The sequence below is a fragment of the Littorina saxatilis genome, linkage group LG10 (genome assembly GCF_037325665.1).
Source record: "Littorina saxatilis isolate snail1 linkage group LG10, US_GU_Lsax_2.0, whole genome shotgun sequence".
Taxonomy (NCBI): domain Eukaryota; kingdom Metazoa; phylum Mollusca; class Gastropoda; order Littorinimorpha; family Littorinidae; genus Littorina; species Littorina saxatilis.
In genome coordinates, this window is record NC_090254.1 from 8935011 (window position 1) to 8959428 (window position 24418).

Genomic DNA, 24418 nt, shown 5'->3' on the forward strand with positions numbered 1-24418 from the left:
AACGTATTGCTGAAGCTCCGTGCGGCCAGCTTCGCGTAGTCGACTTCGCCCAATGACCGGCACGGTTGGCCTAGTGGTAAGGTTGGCCTAGTGGTAAGGTTGGCCTAGTGGTAAGGTTGGCCTAGTGGTAAGGTTGGCCTAGTGGTAAGGTTGGCCTAGTGGTAAGGTTGGCCTAGTGGTAAGGTTGGCCTAGTGGTAAGGCGTCCGCCCCGTGATCGGGAGGTCGTGGGTTCGAACCCCGGCCGGGTCATACCTAAGACTTTAAAATTGGCAATCTAGTGGCTGCTCCGCCTGGCGTCTGGCATTATGGGGTTAGTGCTAGGACTGGTTGGTCCGGTGTCAGAATAATGTGACTGGGTGAGACATGAAGCCTGTGCTGCGACTTCTGTCTTGTGTGTGGCGCACGTTATATGTCAAAGCAGCACCGCCCTGATATGGCTCTTCGTGGTCGGCTGGGCGTTAAGCAAACAAACAAACTTCGCCCAATTAACGTCAGGCTTAAACAGAATGTACAAATTCACTGGCATGGGGCGGGAGGGGTGAACATAGAAGGCTAAGAAATTAAAGGACTGAAAGAAAATGCTACGTCCTCTTTTTCAGAAAAATGCTATGGAGTGATGTGCAAGTTCGGAGCCAAGTGCGAAAACGGTGTTTGCGTCTGTCCCATCCTGTGCTCGACCTTGCGTGAAGCTGTGTGCGGCAGCGATGGCCAGACGTACATCAACGAATGCGAGATGAGGAAGTCGGCCTGCCTGAAAGAAATGGACATTGAGGTTGCTCAAGATGGAGATTGCGATATTATCTCGATTCCGTCAGGATCTGGAGGTATTTGACTGGTCAAGGATCTCAATGTTTTGTGTATTTTCAGTGTGTTGTAGCTTGCCTGTGTGTTTTATGACATATCCACCTTTCTTTTGCTTTTCTGTTGTTTTAGTGTGTATGTTTTTGTGTGTGTTTTTTTCTCGTTTTCTGTGGGATTGTGTATGTGTCTTAATCCTGGAACGCCGAAGAAGAAGTATGTGTCTTAAACGTTCATCTGTTGCTTGTGTTGTTTTTGTATTAAGCACTATGTTTTTTGCTTGTGTGTTTGTATTAACTTATTTATTTGGTTTTAGGGGATAATGATGGGGTGAGAATATTCAACTAAGCTTTTTTCACGCATGTCAGAGTTGTTCCCTTTTGTATCCTTTTACTTTGAAAACATGAAAAACAAAAGTACGGCCACAGCTGAAACTGTCAGTCACTTTTATCCCCTAGAGAAGGAAGAAATGAAAATCAGGTGTGCCTTGTCTCTCTTACTTCATGTTAACGGATGAGCAAATTAGTTTTAAGCAGGTGCTGCCCCACTCAGCACCTGTCATCACTGAAGGATCTGAATTTTTCCCTGAAATAATAAAGAGGAATCTCCCCCCCCCCCCCCCCTTCCAAAAAATGAAATAATTTATAGTTTCGGGCATCTTTTGTCCATTTATTTTGGGGTCTGTTTTTCTGTTATCTTTGTGTGTGTTTTTTATTCGTTTTTTTTTTTGTTGTTTGTTTCACTGTGTCTCTGATTTTTGATTTTTTTTCCTGTAAAGGGGGGGGGGGGGATGGACGGTCAGCTGTTATTGCCTAAGACGCATTTCTGTTACATTTGAGTTTATCATTTTCTGAAACAAGTTTTTCTTAATTCTGTTATCATTTCTGTCTTCACGCTAAATGTTATTTAGTTCCATCTGTTTTCCATCAATTTTGTGTTTGCACTGAACGTGATTTATTTCTCCCAAATACATAGGTGGTCGTGTTTTGCTGTTGTGTGCATGGTAAACATTGCTTGTTTGTTGAAGTAGCAACGGCTATTTTCAAAATGTATTTATTTCGCCTTTTCAATATTGTTTAGTTCTTTTGTCCCCAACCTTTAGTTACTTTTGTCACAAAATTCTCGTTTGTCACTTTGTGGTCTGTGTTGTGGTTGATGTTGTGTGCACTGTGAACGTTGCCGTGTAGCGTCAGGAGATGATGATCTCACCGTGGCTGAGGATTGTGACGAGGACGCTTGCAGCAAGTATGGTGGTCGCTGCACCGTGCATCCCGATGGAGCGTTCATCTGTGCCTGCAACTACTACTGTGAAGCCATCAGGTTAGTCACTCCTCTCTTGTATAGGGTTGACATTTGGAGTCGGTGGGCAAGGTATTGTCTGTGATGGGTTGGTGCATCAGGGAGAGCGGGGAGGGGGGGGGGGTGGTTTGTATTTCTTTTAAAAATGACCGAGAGAGAGAGGGTGTGTGTGTGTGTGTATGTGTGTGTGTGTGTGTGTGTGTGTGTGTGTGTGTGTGTGTGTCTTGTGTGTGTGTGCAGTTACTGTGTTGGGTTTCAGACAGGTTGACGGATTGTCTCGGTTCTAAGCGTACAAGGGTTGCTATGAATTAAAGAGGATTGAATATGTTAAAGCTAGGAAATAAATTTCAATCAATCAACCCGTCAGTAAAGACTTGTCCTTATTAAGTATAGCTTTGTGAAAGACCTAATATTTGCAGTTAAAAGTAAATTTTTGTACAGAATACAGAATCTTTAATTGCCCAAGGTTGGGAATTCATCTACACATTGCGGTTAAGAAACATTCTCTCCAGCCATGCTCACTCAACACACGCATCAATAAAAAAAATATTCAATTTTTTTTTTTAAAAACACTGGACAGCAATTTAAAATACACACACGAAAACTAGCAACATACCAGCTCTTCCCTAGATCATGGAAGGATGCTCACCTTATTTGACATAAACACAAAACTTCATTGCAGATCCCCTGTGTGTGGGTCTGACGGGCGTACCTATGGCAACGTGTGTCAGCTACGCTCTGCAGGCTGTACCAGCAAGAAGGATATCAAAATCGTTTCCATGGATAATTGTGATGGTGAGATGGTCTTGATTTCTGTAGGCGTTGTGGTTGGCAGACTCGGTGTCGCTCTGTTTGTGAGTCTGTGCGTTCCGTCTGTCTGTAGGTCGTTCGGTATGTCTGTCTGTATGTGTATGTGTATGTAGCCCATGTCTGGCTGGCTGGCTGGCTGTTGGTCTGTATGTAAGCATATTTTCTTTTTTCTTTTGTCTGTCGATGGGTTGTTTGTTGTTGAAAAGGTCACGTTTAGAGGAGGGAACTAAATCGAAAAGTGTAAATATCTTTCTGTATGTCAACCTGTCTGCCTGCCCGCTAACCGCTGTCTTGTCTGTTCATTCAAGCAGCTGCCTGCATCTCTTTCTGTCTGCCTCTGTGTCTGTCTGATAGTCACTTGAAGCAGATATCATTCTGTCGCCATACGTCGATCAGAGTCTCTTTCTTTCAATCAGGGCAGAAGCAGATCTTCTCTGTAAACATGATTCTGGACTCTTTTTACATTTAGTCAAGTTTTGATTTTTCTCTACACTCTTTCCTCTAAAAATGTTTAGGGTTAGGGTTAGGATAGTCAACTTCTTATCACATGTAGTTTGAAAACGAGGTGTATGAGGTGTACGACCACTTGTTATGTTTTCAGGAGAGTCGAAGTCATTACAACACTGAACCATTAGCATTCGGCTTAACACTATTGTGACTAGCACTGCCACGGCGTTTACGTCCTGCCTGCCCAAGCTTGCCACCAAGAAACTTCCCAAAAATCAGTAACTGTAAAGAAATCTGTCTAGCAAGCTTGAATTAAGTCCAATCACCACCAAATTGTGTGTACTAATTCAAAAATGGATGCCCAGTTCAGTCGTGCTATTTTTTATAAGTTTGTCACGGGATTTGTTTTAGCAAAGGGGGGTGAAAGGGGGGTGAAAGGGGGATAATTTGTGTTTTTTAACGTTTTTTTGTGTGTGTTTTATTTTCTACTGCTTTTTTTAAAAGTTATTTTTTAACAGAAAGTATTATAAATAATGTTATAACCAAACAAGGTGTAAAACCTATGAATTAGCTGAAATATTGTTAACATTGTACACAGAAATAAGGAGACAGTACAAAGAAAAAAACAAGCAAATCACGCATTCACTCACAGCATCCTGACTCAAATGAAACAAAACTGTAGATCTAACACTCACCAAATGATGTCTAGGTAATCCATATTGAATATAAGTCACATTTTCACAACAAAGTACCAACTGTACACCTATGAACAATTCCAAAAGGATTTGAAGGCTCCAGCCATCCATTGTTATCAGTGCTGCCACGCCCCCATAGCTCCTGCACGATTCCGAGATACATGTTCGTCTAGCAGTATCACCGCCAACCACGTGTAGTTTGCCGACTCGTACTAGCAACAACGGGACTGTTTCTTCCTCACTTTCACTGCTTGTATCGCTTTCGTGAGGCGAAAACGATACGTCCGAATCATGCTCTACGGGATCCTCTAGGTCCAACATCCGAAGAATCTCCTCCCGAGACAAGGCTCGCCTTTGATTCATTTTTTTTCCTCAAAAACGCACACAAATCAGGCGGATTTGCAAATGGCAGAAGGGGACGCCAAGTGTATCAAGGGAAACAACTCAATTTATTTGCAAGCTTCAAAAACCGGGAAGCAATCACGAGTCGTGTACCTTGTATGTCTAATACTAAAATAGTCGCTTCCCGTCCGTGGGCGTTGCAGCGCTATTACTAATATAGTCGCATCCCGTCACGAAAGTGTTAAACTGTTTTGAAGAAGAAAAACCACTTGCAGTATAGAACAATGTATTTATTACGTGTAGAGTTCTAAAACGATGTATGGGATGTGACGAACCACAGCTACTAGTGTTGCTTTCAGGACAGTCACGTTGTTATATTCAGTGTAAACTCTTCTGAAAAAAACATTTCTATGTAAACATACTGTATTGTTTGTGTGCAGAGTTTGAAAACGATGTAGCATGCGACGGCTCACCACCACTGATGAACGAGACCACGGGACAGGAATACAACTGTCTACCCAAGCAAGACGTGTGTCCTGAGGGGAGCTACTGTCACATCTCACCCACCTTTGCCAAGTGCTGCAAACTGGGTAAGAACTGAGCTACAGACATTTGAAAACAGTTCTTAGCAGAGAATTATTACAAAGAAAATACAGGAGTACAGTCGAATTAACCTGCCTGTATCGACCATCCCAGGGACCACACAAGACAGGTGGTCAGTATGGAAAGGTGAATTTTTATAAAAACAAGAAATTCCTTCGAGGTAGGAAAAACACCCCCGTTGGTCAAAGGGAAATAACCATTCTCACTGCACCCATTCTAACTGCCACCAACTGAGAAGGTTATTTCCCTTTGACCATGAATATGTTTCTCTATAAGTCCTTGTAGAATCTTAATCCACCAATAACTCCCTAACCGTGTGTTTGACTGGTCCCAATTTTTGTAAGGACCGTCTCAGGAATGTATAGAACCTGTTCACCAAGTTTGGTGACGATCGGTCCGTTCATTCTTGAGATCTATATGCGAACACAAACACACAAACACACAAACACACAAACAAACAAACAAACACATCGAGTGAAACCTATACACACCCCTATACCGGGGGTGTAAAAAAGCTTCGCTCAGCGTCCTGTCAGGCGGTCGTAATGGGCAGGTGGTCTGTATTGAGAGGGGGTGGTCAGGGCAGGATCGACTGAGGCCCCTTCAGTTAAAGGACACCTCTTAGTAAAGGACCCCTTCTGGTGTCTCTCTCTTTTAACTCAAAATACATCTGTCATGAAAGGACACATGTAGTGTAGGGACACTTATGATTGGTGCCAAATGGGCTCTCTTCACAGGCTCAGATGACAAGATAAGAATGGCCGAAGTCCTGCAGATTAAGTTCTGCGTAGTACAATACGAAAAAAGGTCTACTTGATGGATGAAGTGACTTTCATCCACAATGTTTTTAATCAACACATGAACAAATTTGCTGCAAGCCTTCTTGTCTTTATTTTATATTTGTTTTGGGTTTCTACATTTTTGTTTCTACTGTTAGTGCTGTGCTTTCTCCGACCATACTTATATTGGCTTCCATTGCAGAACAATGTTTTCACTGTTCAAAAACATGTCATATGCCTCTTATCTAACAAAGACATTACCCAAAACATTGGAAGCTCAGTTGCTCTGTTGAAGACGTGCACATTATCACTACACCATCGAATGCATAATGTCTCAATTTACTATGTAAGAAGAAAAAACCGGCCACTGATCTAGCGTTAAAGCATGTTTCAATTGACCTGATTATTGTGTTGCAGATAACCCCACTGGCCGTACGTGCCACGAGACGACGTTTGGCTGTTGTAAGGACGGCAGGACAGTTGCCCTTGGGCCCAGTAGTGCTGGCTGTCCTGGTAAACACCTTAATGATTGCAATACACAGCGCTGAAAGTCCTCAACATTGGGCACTGGCCTTTGACTAGTACTTCTCATAATTTAATTTTACTCGCCAAACCAACCATTTGTTTCAGCAACTTTACTCGCATATGGCGAGTAGATTAACATTTCTACTCGCCATTTACATGTTTCTACTCGCGCGAGTAAAATACTCGCCACTTTCAGGCCTGATACAGTGGATCCTCGACAAATCTAAGACAATCAGGTCTTACAAAGGAGGAGTCTTAAAATGGGGGTAAATTTACACAGGTTTATGAACAAATTGTCTGAGAAAACAAGGTCTTAAAAGGGAGGGAGTCTTAAATTGGGGGTTCCACTGTACAATCAACAACAAAATTCTTTCTTTATTTGGTGTTTAACGTCGTTTTCAACCACGAAGGTTATATCGCGACGGGGAAAGGGGGAAGATGGGATAGAGCCACTTGTCAATTGTTTCTTGTTCACAAAAGCACTAATCAAAAATTTGCTCCAGGGGCTTGCAACGTAGTACAATATATGACCTTACTGGGAGAATGCAAGTTTCCAGTACAAAGGACTTAACATTTCTTACATACTGCTTGACTAAAATCTTTACAAACATTGACTATATTCTATACAAGAAACACTTAACAAGGGTAAAAGGAGAAACAGAATCCGTTAGTCGCCTCTTACGACATGCTGGGGAGCATCGGGTAAATTCTTCCCCCTAACCCGCGGGGGGGTAACAGCAAAATTAGCCAGTCAGTGATTTAGTCAGTTTGATACAATTAACTATTTGGACTTACCATTGCACACATATTGTTGAACGTTTATTTCATATTACAAGTCCTGAAATGGGATCAAATTTATATTTACATTTTTTGTCAAAAGAGGAAAGTTTTAGATTTGAGTAATTTTGATAACTGTTTGCTGTGTAAATTAGGCTGCATTAAAGTGTAAAGTGTAATACATGTCATTTGAATAATTATGTTGCTCATATCTTTCAACAATGTTTTTACTGTTCTAAAACAACTGATTAATATCTGGATTCTTTTCCACAGGTCATCATAATCCATACATGTGAAGATGTTTTGTGTTTCTTGTGAAATGCACACGATTTTTGTGACCTTTCGTGGCATTGTTGTATTTTTCTCTTCAGTTTTCGACGTATGCTAGATTCGGTTCAGTCATGCAATAAGTGTTGTTGTTTTGCTGTTGTGAATTGAGTTTTGAAATGTTACTTTGTCTGTATTCTTATTGTGGATAGGTCCGTCTTTTGTGGACTGAGATTTTGGTTGGATTGAAATGGGGAATGTAAATGAAAAAATAAACAGACACTTTTTTTAAACAGTGCATTATGCAATGTGTATAATTGTTCTTAGGATAAAAATATCTCTTTTGTTTGGATAATTTGACCTCAAGTAAACAATAACATCTCTGCAAAGAGCTTGTCGATCTCTACATGATCAGAAGAATGTTTTTAACAGTAAAAAAACAAACAACGCTTAAACTCTTTGAACCTGAAGGCAACGATGTGTACGATTTTCTAAATGTTGTCATCTACCAGAAACTAGTGTCCATTGGCTTGTTTATTTCTGTGCAATCCAGGATTAAATGTTGTTTACGTTCTTGCAGAATATTGCCACTGCAATGCTATTGGCTCCTATGGCCCAAGCTGTGATCCTGTCAATCGTCAGTGCTCGTGCAAGCCGTCCGTCGGTGGGCTGCGCTGTGATCGGTGTGAAATCGGCTACTGGGGTCTGCACAAGATCGCTGATGCTGGCAACTCTGGGTGCATAGGTGAGTCTTTGAAATTGGAATTTGTTGTTAACATATAATTCAGTACATTAAACCTACTGCACCTGTCTGCCTTTTGAAAAGGTAAAGATACGGAAAATGGCATTAGAAGTGAGATGACAATGTGTTTTATAATGATTAAGATCTTGTTCATTTGTTTGATTTCCACATTATACAAATTACGTGTTCACCGAACGTTGCACAATGCCTTTTGTTTGTAATCATCAGGATGATAAGTCATACGTTTTTATCTTCATTTTCTAAATCGAGTTTGCTTTGTGTGTGTCCAGCATGCAACTGTAACCGGCTGGGGTCGGAGCGAGACGACTGTGACCAGATGCATGGACGGTGTGTGTGCAAGGCGCTGGTGTCGGGAATGAAGTGCGACCGCTGCAGCAACGGTCAGGTGCTCGGACCCAGAGGGTGTGATGGTAGGTGTTATATTGTGTACTACGTCACTATCAGGGGCGGATCAGTTCATTTTATGGGGGGGGGGTCCCAAAGTATATTGTGAAGATATGGGTGTGAAGGCGCGAAGCGCCGAGCCAAAGGCACGAAGCGCCCAGCTTGCTAGGGGGGTCCGGGGGCATGCCCCCCCGAAAAATTTTGAAAAAAAGGATGCAAAATGGTGCATTCTGGTGCATTCTGAGGATGATCATTACCAGTTTCAGGCAGCAGATATTGTCACTGATTAATACTATTAATACCAAAAAAAACCCACCATTTTTATTTTTATTTGGCTGGGGGGGGTGGGTTTCCGGAAACCCCAGAACCCCCCCCCCCCCCCCCCCCCTCGTCCGCCCCTGACTATTGTATTGTGTACTACGTCACAAATATGTTGTGTACAACGTGACTATGTTGGGAGAGTGCTTCCCCTTTGGTCTGGACAGCTTGGACAGTAAAGACGTGTTTCGAACCTACTCATGTTTCAACATGTGTGTCTGAATGCCAAACATATCAACCCACACATGCAGACAAGGAACACAACAGTCAGTGGCATGTTATGTGAAACCAGTAGAGACGAGGCAGATGAAACACAGACCACACAATGAACACACAAGCCCAAAACAAGTCAAAGTGTAGTGTTGCTGTAGTAGGCCACCGAAGTGACAATCCATTGAATTATTTTAGTTGGGGATTCTCATGGAATCCAACAATTAAATTCCGTTATCAAATCTAGAGAGTACACTCAGGTCTATTCGGTCATAATGCTGATAATTGCCAGGGGTGTCATTATGTGCTAAAAACTGTTTCTATAAATTTACAAGTTTTCTTGCTAATTAGTTTTGTTTTTCATCTCACACATACAAGCGTATACCTATTTTAGGTCCATATGGAAAAAGAATGTAATTTAGTGTGAAAGAAGAAATAAAAGAAAAACATCATCAACGTGTTACATAATGCTTTGACATTATAAGGTCTTCAAGGCAATTTCGATCTCTGGAAAACCGTAACAAAATCATTTTTTAGAAGTTACAGATTTTGTGTGAGAGAAATGTATAAGAGTTTTCTGCCAGGTATGAAAAATCTCTAATTTGAACTGTTCTTCCTTCACAGAATGGTACCGCCCCACTTCCTGTGATGAGGTGGAGTGTCAGTATGGTGCTCTCTGCCAACTGCGTAACGACGGAACTCCTGAATGCGTGTGTGACTTGTCCTGTGACAACAGTGCTCGCAGCCAAGACATCGTGTGTGGCAGTGACAACCAGAACTATGGCTCTGAATGTCAGCTGAAAATGTTCGCTTGTCGCCTGGGTACTGAGATTACTGTGGCCTACAGAGGGCCTTGCAGAGGTGAGATTGTGTGTGTAATGATGGGGGATTGTGGTTGTAGTGAAAAGTTTAAGATTGTTCTCTGTGTGTCTCTGGAATCATTCTTCCTGTCTGTCTCTCACGCACGTGGGATATACAACCTTCGTCTCTGTCTCTTTCTGTCTGTGTCTCTCTTATTCTGTTACCCTCGAAAAATAAAGTTCAATTCAATTCAATTCAATTCAATTCAATTCTCTCTCTCTCTCTCTCTCTTTCACATGCGCGACATTGGTTTTTGTTTCTGCAAAAGACTGATAACTTATTTGTGATAAATGCAGTAAACATTTTCATTGCAATGTATTAATTAACTAAACTATCATGCTGCGTTTATAAACACGTGAACATTTGAACTGGAACTTGCTCTTTTCACCAGTTTGTAATAATGTTGATTTAAACAATCCATGTCAGCAATACTACGTCTGATGTGTGCTCAGTTCTCTTCTTCCGCTTGCAGCCTTGCCCCCTGTACGGACGACAATGCCACCCCCATCAACGTCGCGATCGCGCAAAACAACTCGTCACATTCAGGGAGAAACGCCGGACGATGAGACGCCCATGTCCAGCGGGACACACAAACCTGACCTCAGGGAGAGAGATGAAACATGTGGGTGTTGTGGTTTTATTGTGGTTTTTTTTTCTGTTGTTGTTGTTGTTGTTGTTGTTGTTGTTGTTGTTGTTGTTGTTGTTGTTGTTGTTGTTTGTTTGTTCTTGGTGGGTTTGTGTGTGAGTGGGGGGGGGGGGGCTTAATTGAAGAAGTTGGGTGTCTGTGTGTGTGTGCAAACATGACCACGGGGGAAGCTAGATACCCACAGCAGAGTGAAATACACAGAGATGAGACATGTAGGTGTTGTAAGGGTTGGTCAGTGCCGGGGTAGGGGAGGGAGGGTGGGGGATATAGGGATGACGGGGCGTGCATGCATGTGTGTGTGTGTGTGTGTGTGCGTGTGTGTGTGTGTGTGTGTGTATGTGTGTGTGTGTGTGTGCGTGTGTGTGCATGCGTGCGTGTGTGTGCGTGTGTAAACCTGATCTTGGGGAGAGAGGTCTGCAAGTGAGTGTGTGTGGGAGGGGGGGCTCTAATCTTCAAATGGGAGTTCCTGAAAAAAGGGTATCCATTGATGTGTGTGTGTTCATTTTCAGGTGACGGGAGCTACATTGACGGACTGTGCCTTGAGGACGATACCTGTTGCTCTAACAACAGTCACTGCAAACTGGGCTTGTGTCGTTGTCTGCCTGGATATGTTCCCTCTGTGGACAACCGAAAATGTATTGGTGAGTATGTGAATACGCCTGTGTTTATACTGGTTGGTGAAGATGTTTTGTACAGTAGGAAATAAATTAGTAAAATAATTCAAACTCATCACAGTAATAACATTATATATACAAGTACAAACAGATGATTTACACCACTTAAAAAAGTAGGTTCTGTGATTGTAATTAATCCATCAGATACCCCATCCAATTACATTTGTATCCTACCCTCACTTATATGATTCTTGGCATATCATTATATTTAAAAGTTTTTATCATAAGGTCTGTCCGGTAAGATATGTGTCTCATTTGGTCACTCTTCTTTCAACACACTCTGAAAATTATTACAAGCAAATTATTAGTAAAATATCAGCGAAGTCAACTTTTTTGGTCAGTCTGTGTCATATCTTGGGGCGGGGATATAGCTCAGTTGGTAGCGCGCTGGATTTGTATTCAGTTGGCCGCTGTCAGCGTGAGTTCGATCCCAGGTTCGGCGGAAATTTATTTCAGAGTCAACTTTGTGTGCAGACTCTCTTCGGTGTCCGAACCCTCCCCCCGTGTACACTACATTGGGTGTGCACGTTAAAGATCCCACGATTGACAAAAGGGTCTTTCCTGGCAAAATTGCTTAGGCACAGTTAATAATTGTCTACCTATACCCGTGTGACTTGGAATAATAGGCCGTGAAAGGTAAATATGCGCCGAAATGGCTGCAATTACTGGCCGTATAAAATTTCATCTCACACGGCATCACTGCAGAGCGCCTAGAACTGTACCCACGGAATATGCGCGATATAAGCGTCATTGATTGATTGATTGATATCTCGCTAACTGTGGGCGTCCAGAAAGCCTGTTTTCAAACAGATGATAAAATGTCTATTCTCGTTCATGTTCTTGAATAATTAGCTCAAACGACCATCCCTTTACATTTTGTTCCGCAGAGGTGAAAAAGGTGAACACGCCCTTTGTGACACTGCCGCCAGAGAAGGACGCGTGTGCAGACAACCCGTGCTACGCTGGAGGGCAGTGCGAAGTGGATGAACTGCTCGGCTTCCGCTGCACCTGTCCTCTTGGGCGTGCTGGTCCTCTCTGCAACAAACGTGAGTATCATTGGTCCTTGGACTGCCGTGCACGAGAAAGGTACCAAACAGGCGGGTGCCAGCAGCGGGGTCGGATTGGCTGGAAACACAAATCTCAATTTCAACCATTCTTCTTCTTCTTCTTCTTCTTCTTCTTCTTCTTCTTCTTCTTCTTCTTCTTCTTCGTTCATGGGCTTAGACTCCCACGTTCACTCATGTTTAGCACGAGAAGGATTTTTACGTGTATGATCGGTTTTTACCCCGCCATTCAGGCAGCACACGCCGATTTCGGGGGAGGCATGCTAGGTATTTTCGTGTTTCCATAACCCACCGAACTCGGACATGGATTACAGGATCTTTTCCGTGCGCACTTGGTCTTGTGCTTGCGTGTACACACGAAGGGGGTTAAGTCACTAGCAGGTCTGCACATAAGTTGACTTAGGAGATCGGAAAAATCTCCACTCTTAACCCACCAGGCGACAGCGAGCGGGATTCGAACTCACGACCTCCCGATTTGGAGGCCGACGTCTTACCACCACGCCATTGCGCCCGTCATTCTAACCCCACTGCTGCTTCCCAACTGGTTGGTGTTTCTTTGTCGTGCCCACCGGTCCTGGAAGCTCAGTTGTCATCCTTGGCTTTCCGGTTCCGAGCCGACTCAGAGACGGTATTCATGTCCCACCCCACGTTGATTGCTAAGCCAAGTTGAAGATTTTTTACGCTTAATTAAATAATCACAAGCGTGCAACAGTTTCCTCTTTTTTGTGAGTCTTGGTAATCATGTTTGCTTCCCACTCCGTGTAGCGGTCACACAATGGGCATAACACATCGTCTACCCTGACCATTGGCACTGCAGATACTCTCTACTTGGCATAACACATCGTCTACCCTGACCATTGGCACTGCAGATACTCTCTACTTGGCATTTTATGTTCTTGCATTCTCATGACACTTTATTAAAACATGTATTCTTGTGCAAGATGGCATAAATGCGGATGTTGGCATACATGTTAGGAAATGCTACACTTAAACACCATTTGCTACTCAGAACATTCCAAAACATTCTAAATGGCTACACTTACCCGAGGTTGCACAAGGGCTGGCAGGTCTGTTGCTGTGGCATGTAGAAGACCTCAATTATTTTGCCAGAATTAAAGTGAAGGTAGCTGATCACAGCTAAACACGTACACACCTGGGTAGCGTGACCTGTAGCTGCTAGCTTTCTACTGAGAGGGAGCGATCCGAATTTGACTGTGTTTGTGATATGTTCGACCACGTCTTGGCAGTGGACCCAGGTATAGGTTGGGAGAGAGTGAGTCTCGTTGTTTGCTCAACTCTCCTCACTTTATTCCAACTGACCTCCCCGAAATCGGCGTATGCTGACTGAATGGCTGGCCGGGTAACAACGGTCATACACTTTTAACATACACTCGTGCAAAAAAAAATTAGTGAACGTGGGAGTTTCCGCCCATGAACAAAGAAGAAGAAGATTCCAACTGATGCGCCAGTCATGGCTTCACCCTTAATCATCATAATGCTTGTGTCTTTCTCAGGGGCTGCTTTCAGGACGCCATCGTTCAGTGGTCGTTCTTTCATCGAGGTGCCACGCATCGAAAAAGCTAACGAAGACCTGAGCATTGAGGTGGTGTTCGACACGCTCAACAAAGACGGCATCATCCTCTTCAACGCCCAGAACACTGACGGCACTGGAGACTTTGTGTCACTGGCCGTCCGTGATGGATTTATTGAATTCAGGTGGGCGTTCTCATATTTTGAAGATACATGTAGACTTTTTTTACTTTCTGTGCGTTTTTGAAAAAAAGGAGTGAAAAATATTGACTTTGTGTGTGTGCGTGTCTGTGTGTGTGTCTCTGTGTATGTGTGTGTGTGTGTGTGTGTGTGTGTATGTGTGTGTGTGTGTGTGTGTGTGTGTGTGTGTGTGTGTGTGTGTGTGTGTGTGTGTAGAGCGATTCAGAGAAAACTACTGGACCGATCTTCATGACATTTTGCATGAGAGTTAATCCTGGGTATGATATCCCCAGACGGGTTTTTGTTCGTTTTTATATTTAGTCAAGTTTTGACTAAATATTTTAACGTAGAGGGGGGAATCGAGACGAGGGTCGTGGTGTATGTGTGTGTGTGTGTGTGTGTGTGTGTCTGTCTGTCTGTCTGTCTGTCTGTCTGTGTGTGTGTGTAGAGCGATTCAGACTAAACTACTGGACCGATCTTTATGAAATTTGACATGAGAGTTCCTGGGTATGAAATCCCCGAACGTTTTTTTCATTTTTTTGATAAATGTATTTGATGACGTCATATCCGGCTTTTCGTGAAAGTTGAGGCGGCACTGTCACGCCCTCATTTTTCAACCAAATTGGTTGAAATTTTGGTCAAGTACTCTTCGACGAAGCCCGGGGTTCGGTATTGCATTTCAGCTTGGTGGCTTAAAAATTAATTAATGACTTTGGTCATTAAAAATCTGAAAATTGTAAAAAAAAATAAAAATTTATAAAACGATCCAAATTTACGTTTATCTTATTCTCCATCATTTGCTGATTCCAAAAACATATAAATATGTTATATTCGGATTAAAAACAAGCTCTGAAAATTAAATATATAAAAATTATTATCAAATTTTTTTTTCGAAATCAATTTAAAAACACTTTCATCTTATTCCTTGTCGGTTCCTGATTCCAAAAATATATAGATATGATATGTTTGGATTAAAAACACGCTCAGAAAGTTAAAACAAAGAGAGGTACAGAAAAGCGTGCTATCCTTCTTAGCGCAACTACTACCCCGCTCTTCTTGTCAATTTCACTGCCTTTGCCATGAGCGGTGGACTGACGATGCTACGAGTATACGGTCTTGCTGAAAAATGGCAGCTACTTGACTAAATATTGTATTTTCGCCTTACGCGACTTGTTTTTTATAATTGTCTTTGGTTACGTCATATCCGGCTTTTTGTGAACGTTGTGGCAGCACTGTCACGCCCTCATTTTTCTATCAAATTCATTGACATTATATGGTCAAGCAATCTACGACCAAGTCCGGACTTTGGGATTGAATTTCAGTTTGGCAGCATAACAAAATTTTCATTAAAATCGAATATTTACTTGCAGATTTAAAAATGATTGCACCGTATTCCTCAATTTCTCCTGAATTCAAAAATATATACATATGTTATGTGTACTCTAAAAACGTGCTCAGAATTACAGAAAATAGTTTAAGTAAGCACAGCGTTCGCACGCTACGCGAAGACGAACGTGACCCGTCTCGGTCTTTGGTTGTGGTTATTCGTGACTATATGTCTTAATATAGTCTCACCGATGACTGTTTTTTTGTGTTAATCTGTTACTTTGATGCTGACAGCTTGACTCAATGTTTTCCTATCGCTTCACGCGATTTGTTAATATCTGGATTTGTCAGTTTTGTAGAGGTCTTCAAAGGTGGGTTCTCAGTCTAAATCACTATTATATACTGTTCAAAAAAAGAAACGCATAGTTGCTACTTGCCAAATTTGTTTTATTTTTCGAAAAAATTAACAGAAAATCCAATATTTAGATTATTTGTTTGAAATTTGGTATGGACACAGTTGAATGCACACACAGTTCATTTGCATCTTCAAATCAATCAGTCAATCAATACGATTGGGTGCCGAGGCTGTCAAGTCAGTAGGGGGTGTGACTGCCTTGAGCAGCAACAACTGCCCGGCACCTTCTGGGCATGGACTGGATCAGATGCCGGATATCTTGCTGTGGGATGGTGTCCCACTCCTCCTGAAGTGCCTGCAATAGATCGCGGTGATTTGCCGGCGCTTCTTCTCGCCTGCGCACACGTCTGTCCAATTCATCCCAGAGGTGTTCTATCGGGTTCATGTCTGGCGACATGGATGGCCAGGGAAGCACCTGGACATGGTGGTCGGTGAGGAACTGGGTGGTGAGTCGTGCTGTGTGCGGGCGAGCGTTGTCCTGCTGGAATATGGCATCCTGGTCAGCCAGAAGAGGAAGGGCGTGTGGGCGCAGAATTTCCTCCACGTATCGCTGGGCAGTTATGCGCCCTTGGACGTGCACCAGGGTGCTCCTTCCAGCGGTATTGATCGCCCCCCACACCATGACGCCTCCACCACCATGAACGGGTGCCTCATCCACACAGTTGGGCGCGTAACGTTCGTTTACTCTCCGGTAGACCCTCCTCCGACCATCATGTCGCTGGAGCAGGAAGTAGGACTCGTCGCTGAACCACACGTGTCTCCAGTGATTCCGGACGGTCCAGCGAAGGTGCTGGTTGCCCCACTGCACTCGGTTCTGGCGATGGCGGCGGGTGAGGACAGCTCCTCTGTGAGGTCTGCGAGCTCTCAAACCAGCTTCATGCAGGCGGTTCCGCACGGTCTGGTCCGATAATCGGTGTGGCCCGGGGAGAGCCTGGACAGAAGATGAGGCCGACAGGAAACGATTCCGGAGGTGGCGGAGCCGTATGAAGCGGTCGTGAGCAGCAGTTGTCGCCCTTGGTCTTCCCGCTCGTGGCAAGTCAGCAACGGAGCCAGTGGCTTGAAACCTGACCCACAGTCTACTGATGGTGCTCTGGGACACGTGGAAGTGCCTGGCGATTGCACTTTGACTTTGGCCTGCTTGTAAACGACCCAATGCAATTTGGCGGTCTTCTCTGCTCAATCGGGCCATCTTTCGTCGCTGAATTGTCGTCTGATTTCTTTGTGGCGAACAATCCGCTTTTATGGGTTTTGGAAGACATGGTGAGAGCTCAATATTCCCCGAGTTTCACGAGATTACACTGAAGCATGACGAGCGGTCATGCCAAATGAGCAATTTTGACATTGTAGCCACTGATAACGCATGCGTCACGTGCAGAGCTCACTTGTGGCAATGGACGAAAGGTCGACGACCAGATAAACATTTTCTGCAGTTTGGTGGATATCCTTGTAGCCATATAACTAAATTAACCAAATATTACAAGCTATGCGTTTCTTTTTTTGAACAGTATAGTAAAATCATGATATATCTTGACGAGGGTCAGTCAAACTTAGGTCACTTCGTGCGATCATCAAACCCTAATAGTGTGCAAAGTTCCAGAGGTCTAGCTTGAAAAACATCTGAGATAACCTCACCGTTAATATAAAAATGAATTGATTTTTTCCAGGTTTGACCTTGGAGGCGGAGAGGCTGTCCTTCAGAGTCGAAACGTTGTGGAGCCAGGGCGGTCTCACCGCGTCGTCGCTCGACGAATGAAGTCCTCTGGAATCCTGATCGTGGACAACGATCCTGACGTGACAGGCAGAGGGCCCAGCACACACATCTCCCTCAACCTTAAGGACCCGCTCTTCCTGGGGTTCATCCCAAAAGTTTCTAAAGAGTGAGTTTGTCATTCTGTCTTTGTTTCCTTCGTGAACTGCCTCAAGGCTTGCACACATCTTGAAAGTCTCTGAAATTACTTCCAGATGCTGTCTTCCTGTGTTTCATCCCCAACGTTTTTAAACGGGGATATAGCTCAGTTGGTAGCGCGCTGGATTTGTATTCAGTTGGCCGCTGTCAGCGTGAGTTCGATCCCAGGTTCGGCGGAAATTTATTTCACAGAGTCAACGTTGTGTGCAGATTCTCTTCGGTGTCCGGAACCCCCCCCCCCCCCCCCCCCCCCCCCCGTGTACACTACATTGGGTGTGCACGTTAAAGATCCCACGATTGACAAAAGGGTCTTTCCTGGCAAAATGGCTTAGGCACAGTTAATAATTGTCTACCTATACCCGTGTGACTTGGAATAATAGGCCGCGAAAGGTAAATATGCGCCGAAATGGCTGCAATCTACTGGCCGTATAAAATTTCATCTCCCACGGCATCACTGCAGAGCGCCTAGAACTGTACCCACGGAATATGCGCGATATAAGACTCATTGATTGATTGATTGATTAAAGTGTGGGTTTGTCATGCTGTCTTTGTTTTGTTCGTAAAGTGCCTCAAGGCATGCATATATCTCCAAAAGTCTGTAAAATACTTCCAGATGCTTTTAATTGGGCTGTAAAGAAATAGGGCATTTTCCTGCGTGTCAGTCAGTTTGTGTGACGGCCTGCGTATCCATTTTTGTTGATCCTGTCTGTCTGTCTGTCTACCTGTTCAGACAGAGACATACGCTGAGAGAGTGGCTTCTGCTGAATTCTGTCTGTCTGTCTGTCTACCTGTTGAGACAGAGACATACGCTGAGAGAGTGGCTTCTGCTGAATCCTGTCTGTCTGTCTGTCTACCTGTTCAGATAGAGACATATGCTGAGAGAGTGGCTTCTGCTGAATTCTGTCTGTCTGTCTGTCTACCTGTTGAGACAGAGACATACGCTGAGAGAGTGGCTTCTGCTGAATTCTGTCTGTCTGTCTGTCTACCTGTTGAGACAGAGACATACGCTGAGAGAGTGGCTTCTGCTGAATTCTGTCTGTCTGTCTGTCTGTCTGTCTGTCTGTCTGTCTGTCTGTCTGTCTGTCTGTCTACCTGTTGAGACAGAGACATATGCTGAGAGAGTGGCTTCTGCTGAATTCTGTCTGTCTGTCTGTCTGTCTGTCTGTCTGTCTGTCTGTCTACCTGTTGAGACAGAGACATATGCTGAGAGAGTGGCTTCTGCTGAATTCTGTCTGTCTGTCTGTCTACCTGTTGAGACAGAGACATACGCTGAGAGAGTGGCTTCTGCTGAAGTCTGTCTGTCTGTCTGTCTGTCTACCTGTTCAGACAGAGACATACGCTGAGAGAGTGGCTTCTGCTGAATTCTGTCTGTCTGTCTGTCTGTCTGTCTACCTGTTGAGACAGAGACATACGCTGAGAGAGTGGCTTCTGCTGAATTCTGTCTGTCTGTCTGTCTGTCTGTAGTTATTTTTGCGTGTTTGTGTTTTGTTGTTGAAAAAGAAGACAATGATGCTTACCATCCCGAAGAAGGCAGTAACAGTAACAGTAACAGTAACAGTAACGTGCCGAAATATTGATCATAGATATAAACGTACCTAACCTGGTTACTGGTGTGTTTTCTTTTTATTTAGACTATCATTCTGTCTGTTAAGACTGTTCTTAATATGCGCAGTAAGCCGCAAAACACATGTGCTGCGCGCAGTTTTTGCTTCTTAATATGCTTTCACTGTGCTGCGCGCAGCGTTTAGTCATATCACTAAAAGGAACGGCAACCGCAACTAATTTCACTTAGTCCCAAAATGAGTTTCTTCACAATGGTGCTCCACACTTCGCGTATTCCGACATGAACTCGCAAACAAAATTAACACAAAGCACGAGTTGGTGCCAGAGATCCAGACTGGAAGCCAGTTTCGAAGAAATATCATCAGTCTCGTGATATCAGAAGGTTAAAACGTCTACTGTGGAGACACAATTCTACTCCTAAGGGCCAAGTTATATCTGCGCAGAGTCAGCGGCACAGACGACGCACTGCAGATTATTGATGCCGCGGTAGGGATTATGATGCGTACTTGGCCTGTTTTCTTTTCATGCAACGTGTAGCGGGCTGTAATAATCTGCAGTGCGTCGTCTGTCCTGCTGAAGTTACATAGTGAGCGCCGGCCTTAAAGCAAAACCTGCGCAGTTAAAACACTGCATGCAGCTGCACGCAGCGTATATTTAACAAGCCTCATCTCTACAAGCTAAAGTTTACACTTACTATAGATGTTTTGCACAACACCATATGGACTATCTGCTTTTCCCTGCATTATAACACATTTTGTTTTGGACTGTGTTAATAAACTAGCTAAGGACTGATTGTTTTTAACAAATCTTTTGAATTGTCTTCTACTAATCAAGCTGTGCATGGGTGTATATGTCTAGTTTTGTCTGTCTGCCAGTCCGTCTGTCCATCCATTCATCCATCCGTATGCGTGTCTGCTCTGCCATTTACCTGCCTTCAACCTTTTTCATATTAAGGCTGTCTCTTTTGTGAATGTAGTTTTTGTTTTGCGTGACCTTCCCGGGTTTTGTCTCTGTCTGCATAAACACAAATAGTATAGGTTATTTCTATTTTTGACCAAAATATGACATTTTACACAGATCGAGACAGTCAGTGTTTCTCAGTGAACAGTGTTCCAGGTGAACAATGACTGTCGAGATCTGTGTCAAATATTTTGGTCAAAAATACAAAGACCATTTATGCATCGATCCATTAATGGAAGGTGGAACTCCTTTTAAAACACACATGCACGCACTCTTTTGTTGTCTCAGACAGTCGCTTTAACATAAGGTTTAGTCAGACTCTGACGTCACATGGCTCAGAGAAGGAATATCCTCTGTTCAATCGATACATGTTCTGCGCGAACTTAGAATCCGGTTTCATTCTAGAATGGACCGGGTCCAGGTTGGAATTCTAACCCTGCGCAAGGACAGGGGTGCCATTCTAGAATGAAACCCTTGAATAAAGGGGGCCGTAATGTTTGTAGGTAAGACAGAGTTGTCTTCCCTTGAATTATCTCCACCTGCACCTTCCCTTTGATAAAATGGGGTTGATTTGTCTACCCCTGAAAAAAATCCTTTGGCGATCTTGCGATGTCATGTCATGTCAAGAAAGTTGACACTCCTGAGTACGCAATAAACAAAGGCAGACCATAGCAAGGGGGACTACCAGGGCGGTAATGTTTGCAGGGCAGTTGTTTTTGTGATGAGAGCCGGTTGCGGCCGCTTGCAATGTCAGCGCTGTCTCCCTCTCGGAAATGTCCGGTTTTTTGACAATTTTTTTGACAGACAGACAGACAGACGGTCAGACCGACTAACCGACAGACAGACCAACAGAAGGACAGAGTGAGTTATAGAGCTGTTGTCACAGGTTTAAAAAAAAGTTGACATTATATCTTCACAATTCAGAAGACCAACTTCATGTATATGAATAAGATTAAAAGTTACAAGCGAGATCGGCAAAACACTGTCAGTCCGGAAATTTCCGTTCGTAGCGATCAGTGCTGAGTGTCTCTCAAAATCGTAATCACTTTCAGAACATCACAATCCCAATTCACGATGTCTTTGAGTAAAGTGTAAAAAAACCCGAGAAAAAAACCCCAACCAAACACACAAAAAACAAAAACAAACAGAAAATCCACATTTGTGGCTTTGGCTGTGTGATAGTCTAACTGAAATGACTATTCCAACTTGGACCCAAATTCCAACCTTGCGCACGGCCGATTCTAGAATGGACCAGCAACAAGGGTTTCATTCTAGAATGGCACCCCTGTACTTGCGCAGGGTTAGAATTCCAACCTGGACCCGGTCCATTCTAGAATGAAACCGGATTCTAAGTTCGCGCAGAACATATACATGTTATTATTTTCTTCTTGTTATATTTGCAGAATCTATGACCGAGTTGGAGTTGACCTTGGCCTCGTTGGCTGCATTCACTCCCTGCGTGCGGGCACGAGGAATGACATGTACACTTATGATCTGGAGCTTGATACCTCCAACTCCGACGTTCTCAACGGTGCTGATATCAGTAAGTGTACTTGTGGACAGTGTGATGTGCATGTATTACATCAGACATCAGACGGCTTACTCAACCAGCTCCCAGCTAGAATAATCTGACATTTCAACTGTCAGGACATCAAAGACTAATGACCAACACCTGACCGAAACCTTGAGGTGCTAAGCAAGCGTAATAGCCGCGGAAACCTGCACGGCTCCATGAGAATGAAGTAATTCTGTGTTACAGACTCTCTCTCTCTTGTTTTATTCACACTTTAAAACAAACACTAAAAAAACCGAATGTTCTTTCTTTTAAGCTAAAGCATTACGCCCTCACGGCAAAGCCATTATGGGCATTTGAGACAGGAAAACCCGGCTTTGTATGAAAAAATAAAATAGATAATGATATTAAAAATGCAGAGGGGAGGGGGGGGTGATGACAGCTGGCTGTCGGCGGCTAGAGGAGACCTGCATATGGTTAGGAACCTGGCTGGGTCGTCTTGGGTCAGTGTTGTAAATGATTACTTCGGGGGGCGGTTGGCCGATGGGACACCGAGGCTTAATACAGTGTTCTAGATGGTCGAACGTGTGGCAAAGACCTGTACGTGTACGTGTAGATATTGCGTCACCCGTGACTCACTTTTTTCTCCAATGTTCCAAATGCATACGTTGTTTTGCTCCCACCAAGACTGCAGATCTTGGCAAACGCGTGACGTAACAACTAGATTTGATGACATTACCCGTACACGTTCCCGTACACGTCCTGAAAAGTGCTGATTTAGATCTTGCTAATATTTTGGAACTCTTTCTATCTTGCATGCGTGTATTCGTGTTCTCCGAGGCCTGAGACAACACTGTTCGCTCTTTCAGGTGAATGTGGGTCCAGTCCATGCAAAAGCATGCCATGTCAGAACGGCGGTACATGCATGCGCCTGGACGGGGATATGTTTGACTGCAAGTGCCCGGATGGCTACAAGGGCGTGCTGTGTGAGGAGCTGGTGGACGCCTGTGCTAGCGCCCCCTGTCAGTACGGAGGCACGTGCAGCAAGACAGCCACCTCGGAAGGCTTCCAGTGCCGCTGTACAGAAGGCAGGGAGGGCACTCGCTGTGAGAGAGGTGGGTATTTCGTGAGAGTAGGATTTTGTTCTCCTTGTTAAAGCCCTTGTTTTTGACTCCTCCTCCCCAAGGCAGGGAGGGTACTCGCTGTGAGAGAGGTGGGGATTTCGTGAGAGTAGGATTTTGTTCTCCGAGTTAAAGCCCTTGTTTCTGACGCCCGCTCCTGTTCCCCTATAACCCCACCTACTTCGTAAATAAGAGGGTAGGCCTACTCGCTGTGAGAGAGAAGTGGGTATTTCAGGAGAGCTTGGTTTTGTTCTCCTCGTTCAAGTCCGGCCGTGTCTCTGACTCCTCCTCCCTATTCCCCTATAACCCTACCTACTTTGTAAATAGGAGAATGGGTTTTTTTCTACTCGTTAAAGCCCGTGTTTGTGACTCCTCCTTCCTCGTGTCCTCCCCCTACAGCCTCACATACTTTTGAAATGAGAGAATGTTTGTTTCACTGTGTTATTAAAGGGTACCGGTATGTCTCATTGAATGAGAGAATGTTTGTTTCACTGTGTTATGAAAGGGTACTGGTATGTCTCATTGAATGAGAGAATGTTTGTTTCACTGTGTTATTAAAGGGTACCGGTATGTCTCATTGAATGAGAGAATGTTTGTTTCACTGTGTTATTAAAGGGTACTGGTATGTCTCATTGAATGAGAGAATGTTTGTTTCACTGTGTTATTAAAGGGTACCGGTATGTCTCATTGAATGAGAGAATGTTTGTTTCACTGTGTTATTAAAGGGTACGACCGGCACGGTTGGCCTAGATGTAAGGCGTCCGCCCCGTGATCGGGAGGTCGTGGGTTCGAACCCCGGCCGGGTCATACCTAAGACTTTAAAATAGGCAATCTAGTGGCTGCTCCGCCGGGCGTCTGGCATTATGGGGTTAGTGCTAGGACTGGTTGGTCCGGTGTCAGAATAATGTGACTGGGTGAGACATGAAGCCTGTGCTGCGACTTCTGTCTTGTGTGTGGCGCACGTTATATGTCAAAGCAGCACCGCCCTGATATGGCCCTTCGTGGTCGGCTGGGCGTTAAGCAAACAAACAACAACAAAAAATTAAAGGGTACCGGTATGTCTCATTGAATGAGCTTGCTTATGTCTTGTTAAAAGGAGGGAGGGGACTTATGACATTACTTTATCAGTGTATGTTTGGTTTTTTGTGTGCTTTTTGGCTAGTTTACTTTGAGGTTGTTACACTATCATACCTACCTGCCAACCCTTGCATGTGAAGCTTGAAGAGGAGCAAGTTAGATTTGTTTTTAATGTTCAGCGTAGCAAATGGGGTTTGAGAGTACCATTTTCTAAAATGTATTCCCACATCCGCATGTATGCTTTCTTGCACAAGAATAGATATTTTTAATAAAGTTTCAGGAGAATGCAGGAACACAAAATGCCCTTTAGAGAGTATCTGCGGCAGGACCACCTTTCAGTATAGACGATGTATTATGACCTATTTTGTGACAGCCACTCTGAGTGGAAGGCAGAAATCAGATTCACAAAAAGAGGGAACTGTTGCATGCTTGTCATTATTTGTTTAAGCGTAGAAATCCTTAGCTTGGCGTAGCAATTGCTCTTAAAACGTAGCATGCTGCGCCGAAAGCGTAGCAGTTTGCAGCTCTGCACTTTGTACATGGACGAGACTGGTATGTTGATCT

General features: G+C 43.9%; 1 protein-coding gene across 5 annotated transcripts in view; it reads left to right on the plus strand.

Moving 5' to 3' along the window:
• The window catches only part of LOC138978090 (agrin-like), a 391935-nt gene that overhangs the window by 347922 nt on the left and 19595 nt on the right, over window positions 1-24418 (plus strand). For 4 of the 5 annotated variants that reach the window (XM_070350724.1, XM_070350722.1, XM_070350721.1 and 1 more), the window contains 15 exons: window positions 601-825; window positions 1987-2119; window positions 2781-2893; window positions 4833-4982; window positions 6192-6287; window positions 7924-8088; window positions 8376-8516; window positions 9643-9879; window positions 10352-10501; window positions 11035-11166; window positions 12087-12245; window positions 13778-13979; window positions 17379-17591; window positions 21547-21686; window positions 22526-22771. In XM_070350724.1, coding sequence (XP_070206825.1) covers window positions 601-825; window positions 1987-2119; window positions 2781-2893; window positions 4833-4982; window positions 6192-6287; window positions 7924-8088; window positions 8376-8516; window positions 9643-9879; window positions 10352-10501; window positions 11035-11166; window positions 12087-12245; window positions 13778-13979; window positions 17379-17591; window positions 21547-21686; window positions 22526-22771 — 2502 coding nt within the window. The remainder of the gene's footprint in view (window positions 1-600; window positions 826-1986; window positions 2120-2780; window positions 2894-4832; window positions 4983-6191; window positions 6288-7923; window positions 8089-8375; window positions 8517-9642; window positions 9880-10351; window positions 10502-11034; window positions 11167-12086; window positions 12246-13777; window positions 13980-17378; window positions 17592-21546; window positions 21687-22525; window positions 22772-24418) is intronic. The other variant, XM_070350726.1, reaches the window with a different exon arrangement.